General features: G+C 50.7%; 2 protein-coding genes across 3 annotated transcripts in view; one reads left to right on the top strand and one right to left on the bottom strand.

The window, feature by feature from the left end:
* Positions 1–702: 702 nt before the first annotated feature.
* Positions 703–3,606, bottom strand: LOC122368963 (MFS-type transporter SLC18B1-like). The gene is made up of 2 exons (XM_043343308.1): positions 2,392–3,606; positions 703–942 (listed from the first exon to the last, which is right to left on the bottom strand). Exons 1-2 carry the CDS (start codon positions 3,604–3,606, stop codon positions 703–705), a joined length of 1,455 nt encoding a protein of 484 aa, XP_043199243.1.
* A 1,627-nt stretch (positions 3,607–5,233) lies between these two features.
* The window catches only part of LOC122369108 (voltage-gated potassium channel subunit beta-2-like), an 83,770-nt gene continuing 68,081 nt past the window's right edge, over positions 5,234–20,922 (top strand). Inside the window, exon 1 of one of the 2 annotated variants that reach the window (XM_043343545.1) lies at positions 5,234–5,534. The gene's annotated coding sequence lies outside the window, so the exon portion shown is untranslated. The remainder of the gene's footprint in view (positions 5,535–20,922) is intronic. The other variant, XM_043343553.1, reaches the window with a different exon arrangement.

Raw genomic sequence — 20,922 nt, 5'->3', positions numbered from 1 at the left:
TCGTATTAGCTGTTTCTTGCTGTCAGACAAACATCTGTCCCATAATGTCAGTAGCTGTCCCGTGTTGTCCTGTCCCGTGCTGTCAGAACTCAGGAATCTTACGCCAGTAGCCGGTAATGAGCAATCCGCCTTTTACGGGCGCGATAATGAAGGCTAGGCGGCTGGCCGGACGAACCTATTGCCCCTCCGCGGCTTAGCGGCCCACCTCGCTCAAATTGCATTGCTTACTGGAAATTAATTTGCCGCTGCTGGTGTGGCTGCTCAGCTTCGTATTCGTGGCTGATCCGGTGGGGCATTAATTGCGATCTCAATTTAGCGGTGCACAGAGACGTTTATAGCGTCGGTGAAGCTCAACGGGACCGGATCCGCTTCGCCGCCCGCTATTTGCTACAGTGATGAGACGGCTAGTACATACCTTTTAATAAAATTCAGTTGTTACTTGTTCTTTTACAATCATGCTCATATGTCTTACGTTACCTGCCCATTGGTCCTCACGTCACCCGTGATTAGTCCTACCTATAGGCCATCAACTATATCAGATAAGTATAGATTATAATTATTTTGAACCGGCTAATGCCCAAGCACAATTTTTATTGTCATGGAGGCTGGAGCTTCGCGAATCGGTTCACTTTCAACACACGTAGGCATAAAAAATGACGTACACGCTTCAAACAGGTAATAAAAACACTTTTTAGTAAACAATTATGCCTTGCTCTGAATGCGTTCACCCGCGGAGTTTGACTCGCTGGGATTGGCTGAGGTTGGGCGGCATGCGACCCAGCCGGCGTAGCACAGATTCATCACAGCAACCACCAACACCAGAGCTGACAGACCGGTCATCATCACGGGAAACCCGTACCGGTCCACGACCAGGCCGCCGAGCGGCGGGCCGACCACACTGCCCAGCGAGTGAGCCGTCCACAGCACGCCGGAGACGAACGCCTGACCAGGGGCGGATCCAAGGGGGGGGCCACATGGGTCATGGCCCCCCCCTTGAGGCCCGGGGGCCCAAAGACCTGCCAGGGGCACCACCGGCCTATCAGGGGTATCACAGTCCTGACAGGGGCACCACAGGACCGCCAGGGGCACCACAGGCCTAGCAGGGACACCACGGGCCTGGTGCCCCTGGGCCCTGACAGGACTGTAACGCCCCTGACAAGCCTGAAGTGTCCCCGGCAGGCACGTGGTGCCCCTGACAGGCCTGAGGCGCCCCTGCAAGGCCGGTGGTGCCCCTGGCAGGCCTGTGGTGTCCATGGCAGGCCTGTGGTGCCCTTGCTAGGCCTCTGGTGCCCCTGACAGGCTTGTAATGCCCCTGGAAGGACTGTGGTGCCCCTGGGCCCTGACAAGCCTGAGGTGCCCCTGACAGGTCAGTGGTGCCCTTGCTAGGCCTGTGGTGCCCCTGGCAGGCCTCTGGTGCCCCTGACAGGGTTGCGGTGACCTTGGAAGGACTGTGGTGTCCCTGGGCCCTGACAAGCCGCCTGAGGTGCCCCTGACAGGCCCGTGGTGCCCTTGTTAGGCCTGTGGTGCCCCTGGCAGGCCTCTGGTGCCCTTGCTAGGCCGCTGGTGCCCCTGGCAGGCCTCTGGTGCCCTTGCTAGGCCGCTGGTACCCCTGCGCCCGGAGAGGACTGGTGCCTCTGAAAAGTCTGAAGTGCCCCTCGGCAGGCCCGTGGTGCCCCTGACAGGCCCAAGGTGCCCCTGCGAGGCCGGTGGTGCCCCTGGCAGACCTCTGGTGCCCCTGGCAGGTCTGTGGTGCCCCTGGCAGGTCTGTGGCGCCCCTGGCAGACCTGTGTTGACTGGTGCCCCTGCTAGGCCGCTGGTGCCCCTCACAGGCCTGCGGTGCCCCTGGAAGGACTGTGGTGCCCCTGCCCCTAGGGGTGCTCATGGGCCCAACAGGCCCGTTGTGCCCCTGACAGGCCTGTCGTGTATACTTGCTAGACCTGTGGTGCCCCTGGCGGGCCTGTGGCGCCCCTACAAGGCCGTAGGTGCCCCTGACAGGTTTGTGGTGTCCCTGGAAGGACTTTGGTGCCCCTGACAAGCCTGAAGTGTCAAGGACAGACCCTTTAGACGCCAGGGTCAAGTTCGTCGGACTGACAACGATTTGCTTACCTGATAACGTTCCTGGTAAGTACTCACTACTCAGCGTCCACAACATATATGTATACACAATACACATAGCACATTCATATACTTGCTTACAATTGGTAAATGTGGTTGTGGCTAAGAGTTAAGATACTGACTAAAAATAAAAAATAAAAGAAAAAAACTGAAAATGGGGGCACCACCAAAATGAAGTGGACGAAATCCTGTGAGTTTTTAATTTTGGGTATAGGTAGGGGCACCACTTCGATTCATGACCCTCCCCTTGGAGTTTTCCTGGATCCGCCCCTGCGCCTGACTGATGAGGTCGTCGGCCAGTCCGGCGCCCACTCCTGCCGCCAGCATCAGCTGGAACGAGGGGATGTAGGCGCCGCCGAAGAACGCCTCCATCAGCGTCATGCCCAGGCCGAGGAGCCACCAGTGCGGCTGGAGACCGACCAGCAGCGGCGATGGCGGCGCCAACAGCAGGCTGGCTGACACCACCAGCAGACCCAGGCCGATGAACGCGTGTGGACGTCGTGAGGTCTCGGCGACCCGCGCCCACACGAAGGCGGTGAGCGCGAACGCGATCGTGGCGACGGTGAAGTAGAGTCCGAGCGTGGAGGGCGTGACACCGAGCGTGCGGTCGGCGTACGGCGCCACGGAGGTGTCGAACGTCAGCAGCACCAGCGAGTAGTGGAACACGGTCAGCAGGCACAGCCAGTTCTCCGGGCACCTGGCGAACACCCGCCACAGGCTCAGGTAGGGCACCGCGGGCCGGTGGCAGCGCTCCACGACCGGCATCAGCCAGTGGTTCAGGGAGGCCACTAGCAGCAGGGCCGCCCCGGTCACGTAAAAGGGCAGCGAGAAGCCGCCGAGCGCGAACAGGCCACTGCCGATGGCCGGGGCGGCGGCCATGCCGACGGCCTGGGAGGCGGTGACTAGCGCTATCGCACGGCTAGTGCGTGTCGGGAACTGGCTGGCGATGATAGTGAGCGCGCAGCCGGAGACAGCGGCGGTGCCGGCCGCCTCGACCAGCCGCACCGCCAGACAGGCCGCCGCGAACAGGCGCGGGTCGACGATGTGCCGCAGGGCGCCGAACACCACCGTGGTCACGCCGGCCGTGGCCAGGCCGAGCGTGTAGAGCCGCGTGACTCCCACCACGGGCGCCAGCCGGCCGACCAGCGGGCTGGCCGCCGTCTGCGCCAGCGCGTAGCTGCTGAACACGGCACTGATGGTGGTCTGGGAGAGCCCGCGGGCGGCTGCCTCCACCGGGAAGAATGGTATCATCACCACCAACAGAGAGCCACTCAGCAGACCCACCAGCGCCAGACAGCCCAGCAGTCTCTGCTCTCTGCGCGTCAGAGGCGCCGCCGGCTCCGTCAGACCGGGCTGGACGCCGGCGCTGAAGACAGTTTTAGGACCGTCTTGGTTGATGTCTTGGCATTCGCAGGCTCCATAGCGGCGGTTTTGACCGCCGTCCTCCGTTTGGCCAGTTAGGAGACGCTGTCTGTCAGCTTCCTCAGACATGATCCACTTACGATGGTGCGATCCACTTGTGACAGCCACTTGCGTGAGTTTTCACCAGTTGATAAAACAAAAATCGAGATTCTATGGCTCCATTTGAATTTGTCAAACAGCTGATGCAGTAAATGAAGTTAGGTGCTTTGTGCACTGCACATTGCACAACCAAGTCACAAGCCAGTAGGACATCTCAGCACCACATGCACGAGTATTCACCAGGCGATGATTGCTTGTTGATAACGGACGAACCGCACTGTGTCCACAGTTATCAGCGCCTCGGATATCCACCGTTCCGCTGTTATCAGCGCCGCAGATATTCACCGGTTCACTATCAGCGGAGCAGCGCATCACAACACTCCGCACTGTGGTCTGTAATGCCCGTCCCGTCCGATGTCGCCCCCCGCGACCGCCGACCGTAGGTACTGCTCTGCCGTCCAACTGGTCCAACGGGTCGCCCGGCCCGAAATTCGCCCATCACGCGGCTGTCGGGAGTCCTCGATAAGGCCACAGGACCGGTCGCTGAGGCCCGCTCACACCGTCCTTGTAATGCAACACAGTGCATCTTACGTCAGACACTGCAACCACAACATTGGCGGATCCAGAGAACAATCGCTGTTGCCGATAATGCATAATTCATATCCGCTTTAAATGTTCCCTGCGTTGCCAGTGAGCTGCACTGTGTGCACGCTCGGAGTGACTAGGTACTTCTGATCTGCAAGTTGATTTAGTCCTAGCCTAGCTAAACTAAAACTGGCTTTCGAATAAAATTATTCAGAGGGAAACTAATATAGGTATACGGACCTGTCATGAATGCACTCATTTGCTCTTATCTGGCTCGCTGCTCTGCGATCAGTGAGCCGCACGTATAAGCGCTATCTGCTACCTATCGGGCGCTCTCTAACCACGTATTTACACGACTGTGGCGAGTCGGCGACGGTGCTGTGTCGGGCTGACTGGACGACAAACACCATGACTCACCTCTCCAACAGCCTGAACAACAAAACAGACGGCTTCTTTCTTACATGCACGTACCGACAAAACAGACTGCACCTATCACGACGTACCGACCAGACAGATAGCATCTGTCGGGCAGAATATAAACTGAACGACAAGCAAACTACACGTCCTGGAGAGACTGAACGCCAAAACAGATTGTATTCTCTGATGCCTACACCGAACAACAAAATAAGATGCACCTCTCGATCCCTGGGAGGAACTGATAAATACCGATTTACGGGGCTACGGCGCCGAAAGCTTATTTTTTCCAAATTATGGCAGTTATTGACACTGATGCTAGGTCATAATTAGGCATACGAAGAGTTCGCTTTGTGCTCCACGCTCGCTCGTAAGGCCCGGTCTGGCCAGTACCACTTTTGAGAGGCCATCCACCGTCTACAAACATGGGAATGGTTTGTGATGCACCACGGGTTTTAACCAGTAACACTGCAGGAACCCGCGTCGGGCCCGGGCTAGGGACCAGACGTCTGTGTCGGAGAGCTGTCGCCCTTCAGCTCTGATATGTGTGTGCCTGCGTTGGACCTCGTCCCTCTGTGACCTGCGTCGGACCTCGTCCCTCTGTGACCTGCGTCGGACTGCGCGCCCCCCACGACGGTCAGCCTCGGAGCGACCGGTCGGCCCGCGGGCGTCTGGAGCGACGTTGGCGCCGCCTCAAGTTTGGATGTAAATATAGCGGCAGTGGGAGAGCCGAACAACATGCGCCGAGGTTGGCGTGCTTAGGGCCGCCGGCCATCGTCGAACGCTAGTTAGGCGTCGACGTCGTCCTGGCGGCGGCGGTGACCGGCCCGGTTATAGTGAGCGGTCCTGGCGCTGTGGAATGCCGGGGAACGTGAGGACTGGGGTGAACAGTGGTACCGGTCTCAGGCGCAGACGGTAGCGACGGCGGCTGCAATGTGGCCTTGAGGAGCTCACTCGAGGTAAGTGGTTGGGGTTGGGGCTGGGGTTTAGCATTTAATAACATTCATTAACAGGATCGGCTATTTTGGGATTATTTGCACATGGCTAGCATAGTTCACCTGGCTCAATAACTTTCACCTGAAGTGCTGTAAGCTGTGCCTAGAAAATATGCGCTGCAATACTCATGTTTATGGCATAGAGCCGTTTCCATTTTCCTCTCGCCAAGAAGAAATGATCGAGCCACATACTTCGGCCAACTGATTCTCAGAAGGTCAACGCTCATTTTTATCTATCAACCTATCATGCTGACAAATAGCTGACATTATCTACAGTTCAGATAATTAGGCGAACAAATAGCTGATATTTTCTACACAGTTCATTTCTCCTCACCTCTTGCGTCGGGCCCGACACATCACTGACAGGTAACAGAAACATTACAAGGGTAAGGCTTCATGCTTATAGCCTTGAAAGCCTCCGGGGCAATAATCCTTCAGGGCATTCTCGGCACGCCTTCCGAGGACTGTTAGTGAATTCCGAGAACTGAGTGATGCTGGCAGTGTGCCAGGACAATCCGACCCGTCGCCCGCTGACACTGCCAATGGTTCAGGCGAAAACGGCTCTCTGGCCAGCTTTCTGTTTGTTTTGTAAAACACATAGAAAAAAGACTGACTCGTTGATGTTGCATAGCATTTCCTACATGTTTCACGCCTTAGCCCTATTAGTGGCAGGGACGCATTAGCCCCCCCCCCCTCTTGGTTTCCGCAGATACTCGTAAGTCAAAAATACATTGCCAAAAATTGTCACTGGGTGGGCAATTGCCCACCCCGTTAACATGTTATCCGAGGCCCTGTTTGGTACAGCTCTAAGCACAATTAATTATATAAAAGACCCGGCAAGCTCTCAGGCTATTTTGCAGGTCAATGATCGCGGTCAAAGAATATTCTTCATACATGCCTGTAAGCGCCCGTTGCTCTCTGACGCCAGGTCCAACTTTCAAAATTTTATCAACATAGGTAAATTATACCAGCAATTGGAGAACACCAAGCAAACTGTTCACTTTCCACGATATTAGATTAAGCGCTTGTCAAATAACCGGGCTGAGGCTCGGCCGCGAGGCGCGAACCTATCATGAAGTCGGTGAAGCCATCGCCATACGGCCCAGGGGTCGCCAAATGGTGGGGCATGCCCCCTTTGGGGGTAATGGAGCCCTTTCGATGGGGGTAATGAGGGATTCTGAGAAAGCCTATGTCGCCGCCGTAGCGGCTCCAGTGTTTTATGGCACGCGCCATTTTGCATATTTTCACGCAATCGGAATTTCGTCGGTGCTATTGTTGTCGTGTGAATGAACTCGTTGAAAATTAGAAGGAAAAAATGGCGGACAATATAGATTGATCGATTCGGAACAAGTTTAATTCGACTTCCGTATTATTCGGATTTTGCTTATTCGTAACTTTACCGGTCGATCGGGTCGGATTCAATTCGTTCGCAACATTTTTTTGGTCCTCCGGGTCGTGGATAACGTAATTTGTGTGTCGTCTCGTTCGCTCTAACGTAATGTTCACGAATAATGGAGCCTTTGAGCGTTATATCGTCGTTCGCTCTAACGTCATTATCGTGAATTAAGTTACGTTTTTGAGTTTCGCATCGTTCGCACTTAACGTAATGGCCACAGATAACGTAACGTTCCGCGCAATGCATGGCTTCTAAGCATAACAACGTATGCTCTGAATGATCGTGCTGCTCAACATCAGCAAATAATCAACATGGATCAATCACCCGAAGCAGCAAGAGTGAAGCGGATCCGAGCAAACAAGAAGTCGTGTTTGACACGCATCTGCAATCGAGCCGAGAATCTGATCGCAGTTCGAGGCAGTCGTACCATTCTCCAAGAGCTGCTCGGTGATATTGACCGTGCAATGGACACAGTGACGGACTCCAATGAGTCATACTTGCTGGTATTGACGGACGAGGAAGAGAAATCGAAGGCAAACGAATACATGATTGAAATCGAAGCGCAGCGGAACAGTATCGTTCAAAAGATAATGACTTACCTTCAATCGAGATCTGACGAGGCCGCTTCTGAAGCTGGTGCAGCGTCGTCTCATCGTTCGACGGCAGCTGTGGCTCAGTCACATGAGGCTGTGATTCAGGCCCGTCTGACCGCCTTGAAGAGTCGCCAGGAAGAAAAACGTCTTCAGTGCGAAAAGGAATTTAACCTGAAGATTCAGGCGGCTAGAGAAGCGGCTGAAACAGCCGAACTTGAAGCTCGACTGCGGCAAGAAGCCATTGAGTCAGGGACAGTCAATTTGGATAGGACTGATGACATCAGAGACGAAGCTGCTGTTGCCGATTGTGAAGTTGAGCATGAACGCGCGAACGTTGGTGAAAACAACCTGAGAACAGCAGACTGGATCAGGAGGCTGAACGGTCCTGAGGCCTCACCAGCTCAACAGAGAGAGACGACAGCGCGCCACACCGAGCTCCACAGCGTGCCGCGCATAGCACTGCCGAAGTTCTCGGGTGAGCCTCTGGAGTGGCCAAAGTGGATTGGACTTTTCGAGGCGCTGATTCACAAGCAACCAGGGCTGTCAAACGCAGAAAAAATCGTTCATCTACAGTCGGCAGTCACTGGTCTGGCGCAGAAAACAATCGAAGGGATGCTATACGATGGCGAGCTCTACCCGCAGGCGCTACAAGCTCTCCAAAGTCGATTCGGCAGGAGTGACGATATCGTTTTTGCACACCTGAGGGCTGTTTTCGAGAGCCAGCCTCTGAAGCACCTCGACGCAGCAGCCCTAGAAAAGTTTCAAGCTCGGCTCCATTCCGCGGTTACGACTCTCCAATCGCTCGGCTATCATGGTGACGTCACGAGCCGCGAGAACTTGCGACGAGCAGTCGTGAAGCTGCCGATTCAACTCCGTCACGAGTGGGGAAAACGAGCAGTAGAGCTGGAGCCAAGGCAAGTCACACTGTCAGATTTGGATGACTGGCTAGCTCTACAAGTCCGGATATTGCTCAGCAGCTCAATGTCTGAGCGTGAAGGAAACATCGGCATCAGCTCAGCGGCAGACAGTCAGCGCCGACCGCCGGCGTCGCGTCAGAGGCATGGATCGAGTGCGCGTTCGGCTCTCGCCACGGTGGCCACTCAGCATGGCTCCCAGCCGGCGTGCCCCCTCTGCAATCGCCGACACAGCTTGGCTCGCTGCAATGCATTTGCCCAAAAGTCGGTGTCGGAACGAGCTCGATACATCGCTGACAATGACAGATGTTTTCGCTGCTTGGAGACGGGACACATCTCGAGAAGGTGCCCGTTCACATCTGTCCAACAGTGCAGTTCTGCCGGCTGTGGAGGCAGACACCACCAGTTACTACATGGCAGCCAGCGTGTTTTCGAGCGTCGTGGAACGGAGCAGGCTGCCGCGCTCGAGCAAACCCAACATATGGATCCAGCAGAGCAGCACTCAACTAATCGCACGATCGGAGCCGCGCTGAATGCGACCTGCAACACGTCTACACTTCTTCAAGTCGTACCAGTGCGTGTGTACGGGCCAGACGGCGAGTGCAGTGACACGCACGCACTACTGGACGCCGGAGCACAAACCTCTCTCTGCACCATTTGTTAGGCAGTATATACGGTCCGAACCGAGACGATCCGGAATTTTACTCCCGCTTAGACGAAATTCTTGAAGAGGTCGATTGTGATCACATTATTGTAGGAGGTGATTTTAATTTTGTTATGAATGCCGAGCTTGATAGCTTTGGTTACGTAGGTGAAAATAATGTAAATGCCAGAAAAAAAGTTTATCCAAATTTGTAACAAGCACAATTTGGTGGATGTGTGGAGGCAGCACCACCCAAAAAAACAAGAATACACATGGCACAAACCGAATTACAGACAAGGCGCACGTCTTGATATGTTCTGTATCAGTGCTCATTTATCCAGTTCGTGTGATGAAATAGCGATAACCCCAGGATACCGAACAGATCATAACATGTTAACAATACACTTAAAGACTGCTAAATCACGTGGACCAGGTTTATGGAAATTTAATGAATCCTTGCTAAATGATGAAGAATATGTTAAGATTGTTACAGAGTGTATCAATCAAACAGTACACGATTATTGCGTCCCCGTCTACTCACACAGCTTTTTGTCAAGCATTAATAATTATAAACATATCCAACTCCGTATCAATGATGATTTATTCTATGAAACGATGATAATGCTAATAAGAGGAGAAACAGTAAAATTTTCGAAAAGAAAGGCCAGGCAACGGCGAGAACGAGAAAAAGATCTATTGAATAGCATCAACAATTCATATTTGCAATACACACAAAATAAATCTGATGAAAATGCTACTCACCTTCGCGATAGCAAAGAAAAGCTTGAAAACCATCGAAAAACATACATAGATGGTCTGATTGTGAGGTCTAGAACGAGATGGCATGAAGAAGGTGAACAGTCATCAAAATATTTCCTAGGATTAGAGAAAAGAAATGCTCTGAGAAAAAATGTGTCAACATTAAAAGTAAATAATAAGATAATAACACAAACATCATCAATTCTAAAAATATTTACAATTGATATGCAAAATAAATACAACAAAGTACACAATACACCACCTGAGGTTGGTGAGTATCTAACAGCAAACATCAGCACAACTTTATCAAATAATGAACGAATAGCCTTGGAACAGCCGTTATCATACCAAGAATTGACAGAAGCGGCAAAAAACATGAAAAAAGGTAAATCGCCTGGATCAAATGGCTTCACAGCATGTTTTTTCCGATACTTCTGGAACCTGGTAGGACCTTTTCTATACAGAGCCTTTACTTTCTCCGTCAATCAGGGGAAAAATGCTACAATCACACAGGGAAGGTATAATTACACTAATTCCAAAACCCGGAAAAGCACCCGATAATGTCAAAGCATGGCGCCCTATCACCCTCCTTAATGTCGATTTCAAGATAATATCCGCTGCCGTTGCATCTCGATTACAGCGTGTCGTAGGGAAATTAATTGACCCAGCTCAAACCGCGTACATTAAAGGAAGGTACATCGGAGAAAACACCCGCATAGTATATGACGTTATCAATAGCGTGGTACACAATCAGTACGTGTTATCCATGTCCGCATGACTGGTTACGGAGCGAGCGAAGCGAGCGGAGTCTTACGTAGAATAACGGAAATTTCTGAGTATGAGCGGCCGGCCGGCCGGCCGGCCGGCCGTGCGGACGCTTTTGCGAGGCTTATATCTCAGCAACCACTTGACCGATTTACATGCGGTAAATTTTGTAGGGTAGCTTCATTCCTTCTACCAAGTATTGGACTATTCCCTATGCATGTGGGTGACCCCTTATGCACGTGCCACGTGCAAAACGAAGAGGTGTCAGTTTTGTAATTGTTGCAATATCTCGGTAACTACTTGGCCGATTGCGCTGAAAGTTGGCATGTAGGTAGGCACCCACTAGGCACTGCATATCCATGTGCCAGAGTTGGGGTGCTGCTGCACGTGCGCACGTGCAGGGGTCGTTTCCAGATCTCGAGAACGGCTCGACCGATTGCGCTCAAATTTGGTACACAGTTAGGGAGCGGTTAGTAGGGTGCCGTGCACAAGTCAGTTGGGACCCATTTTGCACGTGCGCACGTGCAGGGTGCCGCTTCCAGATCTCGAGAACGGCTGGGCCGATTGTGCTCAAATTTGGCACATCGCTAGAAACCGGTCAGTAGGGTGCCGTGCACAAGTCAGTTGGAGGTACCCCCTCGAAATTCCGCACGTGCAAGGCTCACCCCCTCGCTCGCTCCGTTAGTCGCCCCAAAAGGCGTTTTACTGGAATCTGGATTGATCATGTCAGCAGACTTTGAAGCAGCCTTTGACTCAATTTCGTGGGACTATTTATTAGCAGTACTAGGACAATACAATTTCGGACCATACTTGCAGAACATCATCAAAACGCTGTATTTAAACCATGAGAACTTCTCCAGAATTATTTTAAATGGCTTTATAGGGGGGAAAATATTTTTAAAATGTGGAATACGACAAGGTGACCCGGTATCTGGATACCTCTTTAACCTTGCTGTAAACACACTTGCAAATCAAATAAATAACTCAAACAAAATTACTGGTATCAAACTTAGAGAAGATATTGAAGTACGATTGGCTCAATATGCAGACGACACTGTACTTTTTCTTAAGGATTCTACCGAATGTTTGAGAGGCGCACTGCACGAACTCAAAACATTTTCAAAAATATCCGGTCTTCAGCTTAACGTAGAAAAAACGTCATGTCTCCAAATTGGTAAGATGAGACAGCGCGTTACCGATGATTTGGGTATCAAATGGGTAGAACAAATCAAGGTGTTGGGAGTAATTTTCACAAACAACATAAACAACATTACTGAACTCAACTTCAAACCAAAAGTTGAGCACATCGAAAGAGAAATAACGCAATGGAAAAGAAGATACTTGACCCCTATGGGGAAAATAACAGTAATTAAGTCGCTACTGTTATCTAAGCTGGTTCACTTATTTACATCGTTGCCGAATCCCTCTCAACAGTATTTAAAATCCATTGAACGTTTACTTTTCTCATTTCTCTGGGGAGGAAAACGGGATCCCGTAAAAAGAGCAAAAGTAATACAAAATTACGAGAGTGGCGGACTCCGCATGGTTGATATAAATTCATTTGTGAACAGTATGAAATTAACGTGGCTCAAGAGACTAATCACTTCAAACGCTGCATGGAAACAGTGCTTAAAAGTCCACTTACCACATTTTGAAACCATCCCTTTATATGGAGCAAAAAAACTTAAAAAAGTTGCCAGTCAAATAGATAACCGTTTTTGGAAAGACGTTCTCGAAGCATTTAGCTCATTCAATGCAGTGTATAAGCCAGAAACGCCTACAATTCTTTTGGAGAGTCTTTGGTTTTCAGATTATGCAAAATTTAAGGGATCAATTATCAGAGACTGGGACCGTATGGGATCAGATTTCTCTTGGATCTTTTCGACGAAACCACTGGAAATTGGTACACGAAGGATATGCTAGCAGGGGTGTCGTTTTCCGAAAATGATTGGTAGTGCCCAAAGGCGGCGGCTGGCCATATATGACGGGGCTTACAAGGTAGGGTACCCCCAAATCTGCCTTTCTCATCGGATTTCGGCCACTTATTTTTCGCCCTGGTCATTGACAAGACTAACCGAAATCTAAAAAAAAAACAAAAAAAAACTTTCGGGAAATCTGGGTCCACACCGGACGCCATGCACAAAACGTGCAGTTATATAGGCAATAGTGTCGGAGGAATGCACGCCATTCTGAAAGAGGCCCACATCGACTTAAAAGGACGGCTGTGCTGAAAGGGGACAGGAACAGCTTTGAGGGCCCAAGCCGACTAAAAAAGACGGCTGCCGGGGCCAGGAACGGTTTTGAAGACCCACGCCAATTGAAGGGTTCGACAACTAACGAGGACTGGAAACACAACGATAGTTAGAAAGACCTACTTGCCAAAATAAAAGGATGACAGTACGAGGGGCGTTCAGAAAGCTACGGGCCCGACCATGAAGGAGCAGAGAGATACAGCATCGACTCATTAGACCAAAAAGTTCATTTATTCAAATAAACACCGTTAAAGGCCGCCCCACACCGGACCTCGCATGCGGGTTGCGGGTTTTTGGGTTTTCGGGTTTCTTCAAAATGAAATAATACAATCTATGCTGAGTGACCCATACTACCATGTAACAAGCGAGTCTGCATGTTTTTAGCTTGCGAGCCACCTTGCATCGCATTCCAAAAGTTGATTTTGAGTCAACTTTCAATTTTCCTCGCTGCGAGGTCTGCGAGTTCTGCGAGGTTTGCGGTTTTTTCGTTGGAGTCGAATTTTGGTTCGGTGCGCTGGTATTGCGACTATATGTAAGTTTCTGAAGGTGAACCGGCTTCACTGCATTCATTAAATTACCACAAGGGAGCGGTCTAATCACTCTATGAATTAGTATTATGCCCGCAAACTTAAAACCCGCAAACTCGCAACCCGCATGCGAGTTCCAGTGTGGGGCGGCCTTAAAGGTAGTGTGCCAGCTTTCTTGGACCGTATGGAGTTAATGGCCCAGATAAGGAGAACCGGATTTTTAGAACTTATCCATACCTTCAAAACTCATGGAAACGTCTTAAATTCTTCAAATTTTGAGTACCCCAGTGCGAAATTCGCCCCAACGGGTTGTCGGTCGTACCCCAACCACATTTCACACCACTATGAACAATAAATGCACACACTGAAATCGCTATATTACCGATATGCTCATCCAATCAAGTTTCGATAAACCCGTTCATCATCATCTCCTGCGGTTTCGAACACGCCTGTTAGGTGGCTTCTGATGCTCGTCGAGGTCGGAATTTCCAAATACGCGTGGTGCGTCGGGCCGCGCGCTCTGACTTCGGCCAAGAAAAATGCGTCAGCTGATCATTGTCATTTCTGCCACTTGCGTGTGGTGAAATGGGGTCATAACTTATAAGACGGCTTTTTCATATCAATTATTTTACATAAAATCATATATCAAACCATAAATAATGTTCGACAGCCAAATAAAAGAAACAATACCAATACGGGCTTACAGTTTAAGGCTCGACATTGTGTTGTCTACGATTAGACAGCTGATAACTCATTCCCGTACGTCGTATGGTCGTAACACTATAATGACCTTTGCTTATTGTCATAAGTGCGCCGCATTCGCGATTGTTGCCCGACGCCTGTTTGCAGGTGAGCCCACTACAGTTGTTATACATATCTAAAAACCGAAAAACTTTTAGGCGAAAAAGGCACTATTCCAGGCCCATTTTTGATTTTTTTGCGATATTAGGTAAAAACAGAAGCTTCTTATCCTAGGAAAAATAAAATGGGAAATCTTTCAAAGGTGGCACACTACCTTTAAGACAAACACATTTCGCGCAGCGCTTCGCGAGAGCCCTCAAGGCCTCCATAATCAAGTGGGTTTTGGACCCATCCTGCACGTCCAAGACGGCTGATTTCGTCTCCCTGCTGTTAGCGAGGTTGCCGCTGCTAATTTTCTTATGTTGGGGAAGAGGTGGCAACCACTAACCAGAGTGTGCAAGGTTCGGAGAGAAAAAAGTGGATGCGGCAACAACTCGAAGCTCATCGCTTCACTGTTCGTCATCCCGCCCATGTACGCAGGTGCGTGGTCGCGGATCAGGTGCACACTTTACGTCAGCTTCCCTATAGCCTCTCCTCGATGTTTATCGAATGGACGCACATCATCAATTGTGTGCCCCTGTTTTGGAAAGTTGATGAGCGGAGGGGGGTCGCATCGACCCCTCCCCCCTGCCAGGCCGTGTTATGAAAAATGCCCAGGGCGAGGGTTAACGCTTGGTGCCTTTTCTGCACTAACTACTATGAAACGAATCACTGCTCTCTTCTGGGCGTCGCCCATCCTATCCGAAATGGCGAACTATGCTACGAATAGAAGCCCGAATCAATCACAGAAGAGACTTAATTAATGGCCACTTACTTAATTTGCGTAAGTGGACATCCCAATAACACATCATTTAACACACCGCCTTGCAGGCCAAAATTCCAACTCCTTCATTGTTCGGCCCGAAACTTTTTGAACGCCCCTCGTAGTTACGAGCTTCAGTTTTCGGGGTCTGATGCGGTAATGACCTGGCGTTGAACCCTGGGGAATCAGGCTGCATCACCCACTCAAATCAATATACCTATGGCCTATTCTGGAGCACCGCGGCACCTTCCGAAGTCGGTGTAGGGCCTCCAGCGGCTGGTGTGGAGACGGATCGGGGTCTATTAGGGGCGGTCGCGTGGTATGCGGGACTCAGAGGCAGTTATGGACCTCTATAACCAATTGCGTTTTCGAGCCTCTTAAAATCCATTAAGGACCGGAGTCCTAGACACGTGAAACCTCATTGTCAGCTACATGCACCTACTATGGCTAGAACCTTATTTATGTATGTACTTGCATATGTGCTTATTTAATATTTGCTTATCTGTTTATTTTGATTTTTATCAACTGATAAGTGACAAAAGATTGGTAGGGCTCAGCGAACATTGGTAGGGCCCAAATAAACATTGGTAAGGCTCGGGCCCTACCAGGCCTATACAAAACGACGCCCCTGACTATTGTGAAACTTGGTAGGTAGGTAGGTAGGTACCACATAACTTGAAATTACTTGACGTAATGACATGATGTAGAAAGTGAAAATGATACCTAGGTATTGATGGAAATTTATGGACTTAGGTACGCTACAAGAAGATTGAATTGGTCAACCAATTCAAATTCAATCTACTTGTGGAGTAAGTCTATAGATTTTCATCAATAGTTACCACTTACCATTGAAGTTACTTGCTATCATGTTGATTTTATACATAAGAACCTCATTCATTTTATTTGTATGACATGTTTGAATGCAATTTTCTCAATAAGTGAAGAAAAATGTTGGTAGTGCTCAACAACACATTGGTAGTGCTCAGCTGAACATTGGTAGTGCTCGGGCACTCCCAGGCCTATACAAAACGACGCCCCTGTATGCTAGAAACCACTTATGACATCAAAATGACATTTCTTTGTTATACAAGTTTGATTAGAAGCTTACCCAACGTATCGGACACTGAGTTACGCGTCGGTACTTGTCGCCCCATCCTACCATTAAAAATGAATCTTATATTAAATCATCCAAATTTCCCTCGCATGGCTTATCGCACATATGTAGAAAGCAGGAAATGCGAAATAGTGAACACACTGAATAGACAAAAAGAGAAATGGTTGCGCGATGTCGGACACTTTGAAAATAACAGTGTCATGAAAGTATTAGAAGCAACAAACTCAACCCGAATGCAAACATTTCACTACAAGCTAATAAATCGTATTATAACAACAAATAGATATTTAAAAATAATAGCTATTAAAGACGATGACACATGTACATTTTGTAGACAAGAAAGCGAAACCATATTGCATATGTACTGGCAATGCCCGATAACTCAGTCGTATGTGTCATCCATTAAAACAGCTTTTGGTAGGCCATTAGCAACAAATCTGGGAAACCTAGCGTCATGGTTTTTCCTTGAAAACCTTAGCGATATAGAAATAATAATCATAACTCTAGCAAAAATGGTAATATACGAAGCAGGTTATAACGAGACACACCCTAGCATAGCTTCTCTAAAAAACAAACTTCGATGGGAGGCTGAAATTGAATTATACACAGCTAGGTTATCCAACACAACACACAAATTCAACAAGAAATGGGGAAACGTACAGCATTTAGTAAACAATTAAAGTTACCAAGTACTAGGCAAATACACACCAGCATTTCTTCAATCACAATATCAAACTAAGAACATAGACAATTCACGAACAAAAAGAGATTACGATCATCCTTATCCTTCTCCCAGCCTCATCATTCAGTCCCATCCTGTGTCACCGCGATGCTGCGAGCCGGTCCGCTGCGGAGGCGCGCCCGCGTGCCCCGGCGCCGGTGCGGGGGCGGGTAGCGGTCAGCGAGCGCTGGTGCACTGCTGTGGCCGGCCGCCGCCGTCGCCGCCGGGATTTCCCTCGTTGCGGCGGCCGCCGCCGTCTGCGCCGCTGACGCACCAGACGAGTCCCTCTTTCTTTCTTTTTCGTTTTTTTTTGTGTTGATTAGTTTGTTTAAAAAATAAAAAATCAGCCACCGCTCCCAAGACCCATCCGGGCCAACCCGGGACCGGCCTCTTTGACTGGGGCCGGTCGGCCGGCCGGGCGTGCGGGGCGCCGGCCCTACAAGTCGACGGCTCGCACGTCCGGCCGGTGGATAGGGGGCGCCGCCCGCGATACCCCTTCGCCGGGCGGCGCGGGCGGTGGCTGATGGCCCGCCGCGTTTCTTTAGTCCATGAAAGGACACCGGGGCGGCTTGGCCAGGCGGGCCACACCACATCACGTGGTGGTGGCGAGCTATATTTTTATAATTCGGCCGCCGCCCAGTCAAAATGCAGTTGAAATGTGGCGTCCGATTTGTGTATATTGCCAACACTGTATGCCAGCGTGTACGCTCGCCAAATATTACTCGCACGTTGTGGGGGTTTTGAAAGCCCTATTGTGTCGGTGCATATCAGGTGTTTGCGGGTTTAAACGTCTCAACCTGGAGCGCTCGTTAGCATAGACGGGAAGCCGGCTGTTTCGTGTCAGAAGCCATGACAGAGACTGTCCTTGTTGGGCTTGAGAGCCCTCGATTATTATTTACTTGTGTCATATTTGTATGGTTTGTCAATAAATGGTTGGAAAAAAACCTCTCTCTGCACCGATCGGCTGAGGCAGCGCCTGGGTATCATCGGAGAACGCCAGGAGCTGCAACTCAACAACGTCGAAGGGGCCGGCGAGAAGAGAACTGTGCACCGATTTGAACTGCAGGTATCGCCAATGTCGGATGGAAACGGAAGAGCGGATATTACCGTACAAGAGGTATACTCCGTTCCTAAGCTGAACGTGCAGCCGCAAACAATCGACTGGAGTCGGCGACACGAGTGGCTCCATCTCTCCGATCTCGACATTCCAGACACTAGTGACAAGCCGATCGAACTACTGTTAGGCGCTAACGTCACTGAAGCAATAGTGCAGCACGAGGCACGCGTTGGTAGGCCAGGCCAGCCAGTGGCCGTTCGTACAGCCTTTGGTTGGTGTCTAAGCGGCAACATCACACAGCTGGTCTCGCCTGGTGCTCGTCACGTCATGCACATGGCACGAGTTGACACTCGAGAAGAAGAGTTGAACTCTCTGGTGAAGGAATGGTGGTCCACCGAGTCCTTCGGCACCAAATTCAGCGAGAACGTCGCCTCATCAGCTGAAGATAGGCGCGCGGAGAAGCTGCTCGCTGAGACGACGAAATGGCGCGGGGACAGGTACGAGACCGGTCTACTGTGGAGATCAGACGACGTCTCCATGCCAGACAACTACACAGCAGCACTGAATCGGCTTGAGAGCACGGAAAAAAGACTTCTCCGCCAACCAGGGACGGCAGCTGCATACAAAGATACCTTTCGACAGTATCTGGACAAGGGATACGCTCGAATGCTCTGCCCAGAAGAACTCGAGAGAGCAGACAAGAAACGATGGTTCCTGCCGCACCATGCAGTGGTCAACCAAAACAAGCCAGGAAAGATCCGTGTGGTATTCGATGCTGCAGCCAGCTACAGAGGAACCTCTCTGAACAGTCAGCTTCTCACTGGCCCTGACTTCCTTCAGACGATTCCCGGCGTTCTTCTGAGATTCAGGGAGCAGCAAGTCGGCGTTTCGGCCGACATCGAACAGATGTACCATCAGGTGGCGGCAGTGAAGGACGATCAGCCGGCACTCAGCTTTCTTTGGCGAGATTTGGACACCACCCGGCCTCCTGATGTGTACCAAATGGACCGTATTATCTTTGGAGCCCGGTGCTCACCGGCTTCGGCATCGTATGCTCTTCGCAAGACCGCCAATGACATGGCGGCTGACACTGACTCGGACAGAGCGGCGACAGAAGCGGTTCTCTGCAACTTCTATATGGACGACTTACTCAGCTCGGAGCCAAACAGCGACTCGACTATTACTAGCCTCACAACAGTGACAGCACTCGTATCTCGAGGAGGCTTCAGACTCACCAAATGGCTCAGCAATTCTCGTGACGTCCTCGCCGCTGTGCCAGAGTCCGAACGTACACCATCAGCGGCAGATCTGACCGTGCAGCTGCCGACAGAACGCGTCCTCGGTTTGCTGTGGGACGCAGAGACTGACCTGCTAAGGCTGCATGTTCATCACCGAACTGTGCCTCCTACAAAGCGGGGTATCTTTTAAGAGAGTTTAGCGTAGTGAGGAAAATCATATTGATGATTATGAGCATATTTTTAATTGACCTAATCCTCAATGTAATCTGAATAAAATGACAAATAGCAAAAATTCGGGTATATTCGATCACAGATCTTTGTCAACCGATACCAGCTCTGATCAACCGCTGGTATCGGTTGACAAAGATCTGTGATCGAATATACCCGAATTTTTGCTATTTGTCATTTTATTCAGATTACATTGAGGATTAGGTCAATTAAAAATATGCTCATAAAGCGGGGTATCCTTCAGATGGCTGCCTCCATCTACGATCCACTCGGATTCGCCTCTCCATTCACCCTTCTCGCAAGAATCGTGATGCAGAAGCTGTGGGCACTGAAGCTCGACTGGGACTGTGAGCTCACAGGAACGACGGCGGAGGAATGGACTCGTTGGACGGGAGAATTGGCGTGCCTAGAAGCACTCACAGTTCCTCGGAGCTTCAAAGCATGCGACTCACCTGCACATGATCGGCAACTTCACATATTTTGTGATGCCTCCGAGCTCGCCTTCGGGGCCGTGGCCTACCTCAGAGAGACATCGGCTGACGGCACTATCTCTGTCTCTTTCGTCATGAGCAAGACTCGAGTCGCTCCATTAAAGAAGATGACTATCGTTCGGCTTGAAACTCAAGCGGCTGTGCTAGCCGTTCGACTGGCAGACGCCATCAAAAGAGAACTGAAGCTCGCAATTGATGGAGTCAACTTTTGGAGCGACAGTATGGTGGTTCTCCAATACATCAACAACGAAAGTAGACGCTTCCACACGTTCATCGCCAACCGAATAGCTGAGATTCGCCAAGGCTCAGAACCATCGCGGTGGCGGCATGTCCCCGGATACCTAAACCCGGCGGACGACTGCTCGCGGGGACTGCCGGCTTCTCAGTTGACACCGGATAGCCGCTAGATTCAAGGACCTGCCTTCCTTCGCCAGCCGCCGGACCAGTGGCCTTCAGAGGTTCGCCAAAGGGACATAAACGATGGTGATCCCGAGGTCAGGGTCGTGAATCTCACCTCCACTGATCTCAGCACAGGGATTGTTCTCCCTGACCCCAGCAGGTTCTCAAGCTGGACTCGCTACAAACGCTCCGTCGCCTGGCTGATGCGGTTTCTCTGCAACTTCGTGGCCAGACACGGCTCTCAAGAAGAGCAAGAATGGCGCCGTGCTGGCACGGTCTCGGTGACAGAGTTGAACGATCCAGAAAACCTTATTCTGCGCAAGATGCAAAATGATCAGTATCATCAGGAACTGATCGACCTGAAGAACGGCAGATCGGTCTCTAGCAAAAGTAGTCTGCTGGCACTCTCACCCTGGCTGGATGAAGACGGTGTCATTCGGGTCGGTGGTCGGCTCGTCAACGCACCACTCCCAGCCACGGCTCGCCATCCAGTGATCCTGTCTCGCAGCAGTGAAGTGACTCGATTAGTAGTCATGCACTTCCACAGCCAGCTTCTGCACGCTGGCGCTGAACACGTCATCAATGAAGCCAGACAGCTGTACTGGATCCCCAGGGCACGGGCGACAGTGCGGAAGATCCTGTCAGCCTGCCC

The sequence above is a fragment of the Amphibalanus amphitrite genome, unplaced genomic scaffold (assembly GCF_019059575.1).
Source record: "Amphibalanus amphitrite isolate SeventyFive unplaced genomic scaffold, NRLGWU_Aamphi_draft 000033F_arrow, whole genome shotgun sequence".
NCBI classification, from domain to species: domain Eukaryota; kingdom Metazoa; phylum Arthropoda; class Thecostraca; order Balanomorpha; family Balanidae; genus Amphibalanus; species Amphibalanus amphitrite.
Note: the sequence above shows the minus strand (reverse complement) of the source record. Positions and strands in the feature narration are given on the sequence as shown.